The sequence below is a fragment of the Salmo salar genome, chromosome ssa02 (genome assembly GCF_905237065.1).
Source record: "Salmo salar chromosome ssa02, Ssal_v3.1, whole genome shotgun sequence".
NCBI classification, from domain to species: Eukaryota; Metazoa; Chordata; class Actinopteri; order Salmoniformes; family Salmonidae; genus Salmo; species Salmo salar.
Genome location: NC_059443.1, coordinates 1,877,501 through 1,890,000, shown reverse-complemented (window position 1 = coordinate 1,890,000; position 12,500 = coordinate 1,877,501). Strand labels below are relative to the sequence as shown.

The window sequence follows — 12,500 nt, the reverse complement described above, 5'->3', positions numbered from 1 at the left end:
ATGTACCTGGCTGTGCCCACCTGTAAAACACAGACACAGAGACATAGTTTCAACCTAGTCACAACCTAGTCTCAACCTAGTCTCAACCTAGTCTCAACCTAATAGTCTCAACCTAATAGTCTCAACCTAATAGTCTCAACCTAATAGTCTCAACCTAATAGTCTCAACCTAATAGTCTCAACCTAATAGTCACAACCTAATAGTCTCAACCTAATAGTCTCAACCTAATAGTCTCAACCTAATAGTCTCAACCTAATAGTCTCAACCTAGTCTCAACCTAGTCTCAACCTAGTCTCAACATTTGATTTTGAGTTCTGATATTTGGCAAACGTGATAAGAAGTGCAGTAGTAGCTCATCCAAGGGCGATGTGTCCAATTAGTCCTGATGGTGGGGCCAAAGCTTGAACCTGCTTGCAGCTCTATTTTCTGTTGCATTTATGGCTCATTTCCTGCCTCTGTCATCTGTGTCCCATTTAAAAATAAGAAAAACATCTGTAATAAACCAGAATTAAGACTAGAATTGTCCTTTGATTTGAAGCTTTGGATAATATTGGACGCTCACGATCACGAGGAAACATGATTCCAGGAGAGAGAAATCCCATTCTAGTCTAGTGACTCTCTGACATCTTACTCACTACTCTGAGATCTCTATGCTGCTTAACCTAAATAATATCTAGGCCTTTGTTAGTACGGGAAAGATGTATGTTAGTTAGTATTCCCCTGCCGCTTAACCGAGCACCCCTTTCTACCGCTGCATTACCAGCCCGTGAATCATACATCAGACAGGCATGAACAAAGATCAGTCTGGTAGAAGATAGACTGATACAACTGACTGAGGGAGTTCCCCTGCATGTCTCAACACAGCCTGACCTCTTTTCTATGCTGCTCTCTCTCTCTCTGCTTATCGCTCTCTCTCTCTGTCTCTCTCTCGCTCTTTACTTATCGCTCGCTCGCTCTCTCTGTCTCTCTCTCTCTGCTTATCACTCTCTCTCTGCTTACTCTCTCTCTCTCTCTGCTTAAATCTCTCTCTCTCTCTCTCTCTCTGCTTAAATCTCTCTCTGCTTAAATCTCTCTCTCTCTCTCTCTCTCTCTCTCTCTCTCTCTCTCTCTCTCTCTCTCTCTCTCTCTCTCTCTCTCTCTCTGTCTCTGCTTAAATCTGTCTCTCTCTCTCTCAGATCTACCTTGTCAGCAAACAGTTCTGACTTAACACTGACAACAGCCAGTTGGAAAAATGTTTGTGAGAGAATAAAATAACATTCAACCACAAATATGGATCTACAGTAAATAAAGATCCCATTCTAGTCTAGTGACACTCTAGTCTAATCCCATTCTAGTCTAGTGACACTCTAGTCTAATCCCATTCTAGTCTAGTGACACTCTAGTCTAATCCCATTCTAGTCTAGTGACACTCTAGTCTAATCCCATTCTAGTCTAGTGACACTCTAGTCTAATCCCATTCTAGTCTAGTGACACTCTAGTCTAATCCCATTCTAGTCTAGTGACACTCTAGTCTAATCCCATTCTAGTCTAGTGACACTCTAGTCTAATCCCATTCTAGTCTAGTGACACTCTAGTCTAATCCCATTCTAGTCTAGTGACACTCTAGTCTAATCCCATTCTAGTCTAGTGACACTCTAGTCTAATCCCATTCTAGTCTAGTGACACTCTAGTCTAATCCCATTCTAGTCTAGTGACACTCTAGTCTAATCCCATTCTAGTCTAGTGACACTGAACTCACTACTCTGATATCTCTATAAACCATCACTCTCTGAACAGTGGGACGTAGACTACAGGTTACTCTGATATCTCTATAAACCATCACTCTCTGAACAGTGAGACGTAGACTACAGGTTACTCTGATATCTCTATAAACCATCACTCTCTGAACAGTGGGACGTAGACTACAGGTTACTCTGATATCTCTATAAACCATCACTCTCTGAACAGTGGGACGTAGACTACAGGCTACTCAATACTCTGATATCTCTATAAACCATCACTCTCTGAACAGTGGGACGTAGACTACAGGTTACTCACTACTCTGATATCTCTATAAACCATCACTCTCTGAACAGTGGGACGTAGACTACAGGTTACTCTGATATCTCTATAAACCATCACTCTCTGAACAGTGGGACGTAGACTACAGGCTACTCACTACTCTGATATCTCTATAAACCATCACTCTCTGAACAGTGGGACGTAGACTACAGGTTACTCTGATATCTCTATAAACCATCACTCTCTGAACAGTGGGACGTAGACTACAGGTTACTCTGATATCTCTATAAACCATCACTCTCTGAACAGTGGGACGTAGACTACAGGTTACTCACTACTCTGATATCTCTATAAACCATCACTCTCTGAACAGTGGGACGTAGACTACAGGTTACTCTGATATCTCTATAAACCATCACTCTCTGAACAGTGGGACGTAGACTACAGGTTACTCTGATATCTCTATAAACCATCACTCTCTGAACAGTGGGACGTAGACTACAGGTTACTCACTACTCTGATATCTCTATAAACCATCACTCTCTGAACAGTGGGACGTAGACTACAGGCTACTCACTACTCTGATATCTCTATAAACCATCACTCTCTGAACAGTGGGACGTAGACTACAGGTTACTCTGATATCTCTATAAACCATCACTCTCTGAACAGTGGGACGTAGACTACAGGTTACTCTGATATCTCTATAAACCATCACTCTCTGAACAGTGGGACGTAGACTACAGGTCTCACTACTCTGATATCTCTATAAACCATCACTCTCTGAACAGTGGGACGTAGACTACAGGTCACTACTCTGATATCTCTATAAACCATCACTCTCTGAACAGTGGGACGTAGACTACAGGTTACTCTGATATCTCTATAAACCATCACTCTCTGAACAGTGGGACGTAGACTACAGGTTACTCTGATATCTCTATAAACCATCACTCTCTGAACAGTGGGACGTAGACTACAGGTTCATACTCTGATATCTCTATAAACCATCACTCTCTGAACAGTGGGACGTAGACTACAGGTTACTCTGATATCTCTATAAACCATCACTCTCTGAACAGTGGGACGTAGACTACAGGTTACTCTGATATCTCTATAAACCATCACTCTCTGAACAGTGGGACGTAGACTACTCACTACTCTGATATCTCTATAAACCATCACTCTCTGAACAGTGGGACGTAGACTACAGGTTACTCTGATATCTCTATAAACCATCACTCTCTGAACAGTGGGACGTAGACTACAGGTTACTCTGATATCTCTATAAACCATCACTCTCTGAACAGTGAGACGTAGACTACAGGTTACTCACTACTCTGATATCTCTATAAACCATCACTCTCTGAACAGTGGGACGTAGACTACAGGTTACTCTGATATCTCTATAAACCATCACTCTCTGAACAGTGGGACGTAGACTACAGGTTACTCTGATATCTCTATAAACCATCACTCTCTGAACAGTGGGACGTAGACTACAGGTTACTCTGATATCTCTATAAACCATCACTCTCTGAACAGTGGGACGTAGACTACAGGTTACTCACTACTCTGATATCTCTATAAACCATCACTCTCTGAACAGTGGGACGTAGACTACAGGTTACTCTGATATCTCTATAAACCATCACTCTCTGAACAGTGGGACGTAGACTACAGGTTACTCTGATATCTCTATAAACCATCACTCTCTGAACAGTGGGACGTAGACTACAGGTTACTCTGATATCTCTATAAACCATCACTCTCTGAACAGTGGGACGTAGACTACAGGTTACTCTGATATCTCTATAAACCATCACTCTCTGAACAGTGGGACGTAGACTACAGGTTACTCACTACTCTGATATCTCTATAAACCATCACTCTCTGAACAGTGGGACGTAGACTACAGGTATACTCTGATATCTCTATAAACCATCACTCTCTGAACAGTGGGACGTAGACTACAGGTTACTCACTACTCTGATATCTCTATAAACCATCACTCTCTGAACAGTGGGACGTAGACTACAGGTTACTCTGATATCTCTATAAACCATCACTCTCTGAACAGTGAGACGTAGACTACAGGTTACTCACTACTCTGATATCTCTATAAACCATCACTCTCTGAACAGTGAGACGTAGACTACAGGCTACATACTCTGATATCTCTATAAATCATCACTCTCTGAACAGTGGGACGTAGACTACAGGTTACTCTGATATCTCTATAAACCATCACTCTCTGAACAGTGAGACGTAGACTACAGGTTACTCACTACTCTGATATCTCTATAAACCATCACTCTCTGAACAGTGAGACGTAGACTACAGGTTACTCTGATATCTCTATAAACCATCACTCTCTGAACAGTGGGACGTAGACTACAGGTTACTCTGATATCTCTATAAACCATCACTCTCTGAACAGTGAGACGTAGACTACAGGTTACTCTGATATCTCTATAAACCATCACTCTCTGAACAGTGGGACGTAGACTACAGGTTACTCTGATATCTCTATAAACCATCACTCTCTGAACAGTGGGACGTAGACTACAGGTTACTCTGATATCTCTATAAACCATCACTCTCTGAACAGTGGGACGTAGACTACAGGTCTCACTACTCTGATATCTCTATAAACCATCACTCTCTGAACAGTGGGACGTAGACTACAGGTATACTCTGATATCTCTATAAACCATCACTCTCTGAACAGTGGGACGTAGACTACAGGTAATACTCTGATATCTCTATAAACCATCACTCTCTGAACAGTGAGACGTAGACTACAGGTTACCACTACTCTGATATCTCTATAAACCATCACTCTCTGAACAGTGAGACGTAGACTACAGGCTACTCACTACTCTGATATCTCTATAAACCATCACTCTCTGAACAGTGGGACGTAGACTACAGGTTACTCTGATATCTCTATAAACCATCACTCTCTGAACAGTGAGACGTAGACTACAGGTTACTCTGATATCTCTATAAAACATCACTCTCTGAACAGTGAGACGTAGACTACAGGTTACACTACTCTGATATCTCTATAAAACATCACTCTCTGAACAGTGAGACGTAGACTACAGGTTACTCTGATATCTCTATAAACCATCACTCTCTGAACAGTGGGACGTAGACTACAGTTTTGTATTATAGGGTTCTAAGGTCTTATGTTTACATCAGAAACAACACTGTAAACAGTAATGACAGAATGTAAACAATAACAACATCAACAACAGTTTCCTCTCACCTGTCCGACTGTTGACAAGGCCGTCTACTGACAGTGTCATAGGGTCTCTAACGTTAACATCAACACCAGTACCAGTTTCCTCTCACCTGTCCGCTGTTAGCTAGATCATCCACTGTCAGGGTGTTATCCAGTCTGAGCCCCAGTCCAAAGTCACACAGACAACAGGTCAGATCCTGTTTCACCAGGATGTTAGAGCTCTTCAGGTCGCGGTGTACGATGGGCACCTTGGGCCGCCCGCTGGCCGTGTGGTCACTGTGAAGGTGTGCCACCCCGCAGGCCAGGGACCCCCCCAGCCCGCGTAGATCCTCCCAGGTGACCAGGTTACGGGTCAGGTACTCCTGAAGGTTTCCCCGGGGGTGGAAGGCTGTGATCAGCCAGTACTGCTTCGACATCTACAATGGACAAAAGACACCATGACGATAAACGGTTTGAAGGGTGTTGGGAACAATTAGCTTAAGTGGGGCAGTCTGTTTGCCTGGCTACACAAGCTCCTTGCTCTTGCCTAACGCTAAGCCACGTCCACGGACGGGAGTTTCTCCTCCACAATGAGTCTGGATCTGACTACCTCTCAGACGATTTCTAAGACGCAAACACATTCTAACTGTTCTGATTGGTCCAGAAACCGACGGGTTGGGCCAGAGACAGAACGCACGTGGGTAAAAGGTGGCTTTGACACTCTGATTGGTTAGAGACAATCCAATCGCTGATGACTTTGTTATTTTACAACACCCGTCATTTGTACGACGTCGCCTTAAAAGGACTTTAACGACGTCAGTCTCAGACTGAAGTAGGCAGCGAATATAGAGGAGTGGATGAATTCAGTTTGAGTCGTCAGGCTAGTCTGGTTTTACTATCAATCCAACTCCTTGTCACTCGTTGTCAGGCCATGTTCGGATTGACATTGACAGCCATGGAGTTGGTATGACCGTAACAACTGATCTGGGACCAGGTATGGGAACAACAGTCCAGTTCAGGTTTTCATACGAGAGCTAATGAACAACAATATACAGTATGTATCCCTGTAATCTAGAGCTAATGAACAACAATATACAGTATGTATCCCTGTAATCTAGAGATAGTGAACAACAATATACAGTATGTATCCCTGTAATCTAGAGATAGTGAACAACAATATACAGTATGTATCCCTGTAATCTAGAGATAATGAGCAACAATATACAGTATGTATCCCTGTAATCTAGAGATAGTGAACAACAATATACAGTATGTATCCCTGTAATCTAGAGATAGTGAGCAACAATATACAGTATGTATCCCTGTAATCTAGAGATAGTGAATAACAATATACAGTATGTATCCCTGTAATCTAGAGATAGTGAGCAACAATATACAGTATGTATCCCTGTAATCTAGAACTAATGAACAACAATATACAGTATGTATCCCTGTAATCTAGAGATAGTGAGCAACAATATACAGTATGTATCCCTGTAATCTAGAGATAGTGAACAACAATATACAGTATGTATCCCTGTAATCTAGAGATAGTGAGCAACAATATACAGTATGTATCCCTGTAATCTAGAGATAGTGAACAACAATATACAGTATGTATCCCTGTAATCTAGAGATAGTGAGCAACAATATACAGTATGTATCCCTGTAATCTAGAGATAGTGAACAACAATATACAGTATGTATCCCTGTAATCTAGAGATAGTGAACAACAATATACAGTATGTATCCCTGTAATCTAGAGATAGTGAACAACAATATACAGTATGTATCCCTGTAATCTAGAGATAGTGAACAACAATATACAGTATGTATCCCTGTAATCTAGAGATAGTGAACAACAATATACAGTATGTATCCCTGTAATCTAGAGATAGTGAACAACAATATACAGTATGTATCCCTGTAATCTAGAGATAGTGAACAACAATATACAGTATGTATCCCTGTAATCTAGAGATAGTGAGCAACAATATACAGTATGTATCCCTGTAATCTAGAGATAGTGAACAACAATATACAGTATGTATCCCTGTAATCTAGAGATAGTGAGCAACAATATACAGTATGTATCCCTGTAATCTAGAGATAGTGAACAACAATATACAGTGCCTTGCAAAAGTATTCACCCCCTTGGCATTTTTCCTATTCTGTTTCATGACAACCTGTAATTTAACAGGATTTTTATTTGGATTTCATGTAATGGACATAGACAAAATAGTCCAAATTGGTGAAGTGAAATTAAAAAAAGAACTTGTTTCAAAAAATGTATTAAAAAAAAAACAGAAAAGTGGTGCGTGCATATGTATGAAGCCCCTAAATAAGATCTGGTGCAACCAATTACCTTCAGAAGTCACATAATTAGTTCAATAAAGTCCACCTGTGTCCAATCTAAGTGCCACATGATCTGTCACATGATCTCAGTATATATACACCTGTTCTGAAAGGCCCCAGAGTCTGCAACACCACTAAGCAAGGGGCACCACCAAGCAAGAAGCACCATGAAGACCAACGAGCTCTCCAAACAGGTCAGGGACAAAGTTGTGGAGAACTACAGATCAGGGTTGGGTTATAAAAAAATATCAGAAACTTTGAACATCCCATGGAGCACCATTAAATCCGTTATTAAAAAATAGAAAGAATATGGCACCACAACAAACCTGCCAAGAGAGGGCCGCCCACCAAAACTTAAGGACCGGGCAAGGTGGGCATTAATCAGAGAGGCAACAAAGAGACCAAAGATAACCCTGAAGGAGTTGCAAAGCTCCACAGCGGAGATTAGAGTATCTGTCCATAGGACCACTTTAACCGTACACTCCACAGAGCTGGGCTTTACAGAAGAGTGGCCAGAAAAAAATAAGCAAAAATGTTTGGTTTTCGCCAAAAGGCATGTGGGAGACTCCCCAACCATATGGAAGAAGGTACTCTGGTCAGATGAGACTAAAATGTAGCTTTTTGGTCATCAAGGAAAACGCTATTTCTGGCGCAAACCCAACACCTCTCATCACCCCGAGAACACCATCCCCACAGTGAAGCATGGTGGTGGCAGCATCATGCTGTAGGTATGTTTTTCATCAGCAGGGACTGGGAAACTGGTCAGAATTGAAGGAATGATAGATGGCACTAAATACAGGGGGAAACGAAATTCTTGAGGGAAACCTGTTTCAGTCTTCAAGAGATTTGAGACTGGGACGGAGGTTCACCTTCCAGCAGGAGAATGACCCTAAGTGTCACGTCCTGGCCAGTATAAGGGTTAATTGTTATTGTAGTTTGTTCAGGACGTGGCAGAGGGTATTTGTTTTATGTGGTTCGGGGTGGCGTTTTGGTAAAAGGGTGTTTGATTTAGTATTTCCGGGTTTTTGGTTTATGGTCTATGTTTATGTATTTCTATGTGTAGTCTAGTAAGTGTGTTTCTATGTAGAGTTAATTGGGGTGGACTTCCAATTGAAGGCAGCTGTGTGGTGTTGCCTTTGATTGGAAGTCCTATATTAGTTGGGTGTGTTTGTCTGTGTGTTTGTGGGAGATTGTTCTGTGTTTAGCCTTGTGCCTTGCCAGACTGTCTGTATATCGTTCGTTCACTTGTTTTGTTATTTTGGTGTTCATTTTGGGAAGTTAATAAACGTCAAGATGAGCTTACACATACCTGCTGCGTTTTGGTCCTCCATTACCGACGAAAACCGTGACACTAAGCATACTGCTAAAGCAACACTTGAGTGGTTTAAGGGGAAACATTTACATTTCTTGGAATGGCCTTGTCAAAGCCCAGACCTCAATCCAATTGAGAATCTGTGGTTGCTCTACACCAGCGGAACCCATCCAACTTGAAGGAGCTGGAACAGTTTTGCCTTGAAGAATGAACAAAAATCCCAGTGGCTAGATGTGCCAAGCTTATAGAGACATACCCCAAGAGACTTGCAGCTGTAATTGCTGCAAAAGGTGGCTCTACAAAGTATTGACTTTGGGGGGGTGAATAGTTATGCACGCTCAAGTTTTCAGTTTTTTTTGTCTTATTTCTTGTTTGTTTCACGATAAAAAATATTTTGCATCTTCAAAGTTGTAGGCATGTTGTGTAAATCAAATGATACAACCCCCCCCCCCAAAATCAATTTTAATTCCAGGTTGTAAGGCAACAAAATAAGAAAAATGCCAAGGAGGGTGAATACTTTCGCAAGCCACTGTACAGTATGTATCCCTGTAATCTAGAGCTAGTGAACAACAATATACAGTATGTATCCCTGTAATCCCTTCAGTAAATTGTAACAAACATAACATAGGCTGTGATTAGGCCAAAGTAGTGCACTATATAGGGAAAAGGGTGTCATTTGGGATGGAACCAAAGAGGGACGCTACACTACCTTTCTCTCCTCTGCTGTGAGGAAGTGGAGGACGTTGTCGTGGCGAAGGTCGATGTCAGAGAAGATGTCCTTCTCGTTCTTCCACGATGCGTACTCCTCCTCAGGGAAGATCTTCACGGCCACCGTCTCAAACTGGTCCGATGAGGAGCCGGGCTGCCTCAGCTTGGCCTTGTACACCTCAGCGAAGCGCCCCTTACCCACCTAATGAAGATATAATATACAGTAAATCTGGTTATAACACTTACCCACCTAATGTCAATATAATATACTGTAAATCTGGTTATAACCCTTACCCACCTAATGAAGATATAATATACAGTAAATCTGGTTATAACACTTACCCACCTAATGTCAATATAATATACTGTCGAACTGGTTATAACCCTTACCCACCTAATGTCAATATAATATACAGTAAAGCTGGTTATAACCCTTACCCACCTAATGTCAATGTAATATACAGTAAAGCTGGTTATAACCCTTACCCACCTAATGTCAATATAATATACTGTAGAACTGGTTATAACCCTTACCCACCTAATGTCAATATAATATACAGTAAAGCTGGATATAACCCTTACCCACCTAATGAATATATAATATACTGTAAAACTGGTTATAACCCTTACCCACCAATGTCAATGTAATATACAGTAAAGCTGGTTATAACCCTTACCCACCTAATGTCAATGTAATATACAGTAAAGCTGGTTATAACCCTTACCCACCTAATGTCAATATAATATACAGTAAATCTGGTTATAACCCTTACCCACCTAATGTCACTATAATATACAGTAAAACTGGTTATAACCCTTACCCACCTAATGTCAATATAATATACAGTAAATCTGGTTGTAACCCTTACCCACCTAATGTCACTATAATATACTGTAAAACTGGTTATAACCCCTACCCACCTAATGTCAATATAATATACTGTAAAACTGGTTATAACCCTTACCCACCTAATGTCAATATAATATACTGTAAAACTGGTTATAACCCTTACCCACCTAATGTCAATATAATATACAGTAAAGCTGGTTATAACCCTTACCCACCTAATATCAATATAATATACAGTAAAGCTGGTTATAACCCTTACCCACCTAATGTCAATATAATATACAGTAAGCTGGTTATAACCCTTACCCACCTAATGTAGATATAATATACAGTAAAGCTGGTTATAAACCTTACCCACCTGTGGTGGGAGTAAAAGTGAGAAGTTAGGGCTAGTCTAAAGCAGAAAAGAACAGGAAGTTGAAATGAGCACCACGGGGAAAAGACCTAAAGTCGGCCATGCACTACCAAGGATTTCTAGTAGAAGAGGTAGAAGAAGGAGAAGAAGAATATAAAAATATGACATTTAGCAGACGCTTTTATCCAAAGTGACTAACAGTCATGCTAAATACAATTTAGGAAGTGTAGGAAGAAAAAGGAGAAGGAGAAGAAGAAGGAGAAGAAGGAGAAGGAGGAGGAGAAGAAGAAGGAGAAGGAGAAGGAGAAGAAGAAGGAGAAGAAGGAGGAGGAGGAGAAGAAGGAGGAGGAGAAGAAGAAGGAGAAGAAGGAGAAGAAGGAGGAGGAGAAGAAGGAGAAGAAGAAGGAGAAGAAGAAGAATGAGAAGAAGGGGAAGAAGAAGGAGGAGGAGAAGAAGGAGAAGAAGAAGGAGAAGAAGAAGAAGGAGAAGAAGGGGAAGAAGAAGGAGGAGGAGAAGAAGGAGAAGAAGAAGGAGAAGAAGAAGAAGGAGAAGAAGGGGAAGAAGAAGGAGGAGGAGAAGAAGGAGAAGGAGGAGGAGGAGAAGAACAAACAACGTCAACAACCAGACAGGTGTGCAGACCTGCAGGTCCAGCTCGATGGGTAGGGGCTCAGTGTTGTGGTTGAGGTTGTTGGCGTGCGTAGAGCTGCTGTCTGATCCATCGTCGTCCATCATGATGCTGCAGTCCAGACCTATTTATTGATTGATACCCTTATTGATTGTTTGAATCTATTGGATAGTTAAATCACACATAAAGGCAGTCACTCCTGATGGAAACAACGTCATGTATTTAAAACAATTATCCAGGATTAACACACTAAAACCTGAAGGATCAGTTTCATGATTCAGTTGATGACTGACTGATTGATAATGATTGATTGATTGAGTTGATGACAGACTGATTGATCTCATGATTGATTAATTTAGTTGATGACAGACTGATTGATTGATTGAGTTGATTATTGATCTCATGATCTCATGATTGAGTTGATGACTGACTGAGTTATTCCATTGTGGTGGTCCTCACCTTTGCCCTTGCGTTTGGGCTTCTTGCTGTCCCACTCTTCCTCGGTGAGTTTGCGATGGCGTTGGACTCGGTACCAATAGAGCATAGTGATGACTACTACCGCTAGAACCAGTAAGGGTAACAGGCTGATCAGGATGATGGATACCACCGGGGACTCGATGGTCGGGCCAACTACTGGAGAGAGGAGGAGACAGAGAAAGGCTAGTTAACTAGGTTAGTTAGTCTAATTCTATCTAGTACCAGACATTGGGTTGGTGAGCAGGAAACCCCCAGTTTGATTCCCACTGGTTACACAAGCCTGCTGTAGTGAATAAAACTGACTGCACATATATGCACATCTAACACATGGTTCGATATATACACCTTTTCATCCCTCAGAAACAGTGATTGATGTGTAATAATCCACCGCTGTGTGATCCTACATGTCCAGTACGTGAGGACAGGGAAACATAGTGGTCCAGTGTAAACCAGGCCAGGATATCCCCAGAAATAGAAGAAGAAAAGGGCAGAGCTCTTTGATAAAGTTGTGTTGCATCGTGTTCCACAAATAGAAAAGGCACAACCCTTTTTACTTGGTACAGAATAAAATGTATCTTTATAAAACAC

The 12,500-nt window shown here is 41.4% G+C and overlaps 1 protein-coding gene across 2 annotated transcripts in view; it reads right to left on the bottom strand.

The window, feature by feature from the left end:
* Positions 1-12,500, bottom strand: part of LOC106606173 (TGF-beta receptor type-2) — a 75,046-nt gene that overhangs the window by 26,542 nt on the left and 36,004 nt on the right. The window contains exons 4-8 of one of the 2 annotated variants that reach the window (XM_045696423.1): positions 11,895-12,065; positions 11,450-11,559; positions 9,607-9,807; positions 5,362-5,667; positions 1-20 (exon numbers count right to left, since the gene is read on the bottom strand). The exon at positions 1-20 is cut by the window's left edge and continues 122 nt beyond it. In XM_045696423.1, coding sequence (XP_045552379.1) covers positions 1-20; positions 5,362-5,667; positions 9,607-9,807; positions 11,450-11,559; positions 11,895-12,065 — 808 coding nt within the window. Of the gene's footprint in view, positions 21-5,361; positions 5,668-9,606; positions 9,808-11,449; positions 11,560-11,894; positions 12,069-12,500 lie in introns of both variants that reach the window. The other variant, XM_045696420.1, reaches the window with a different exon arrangement.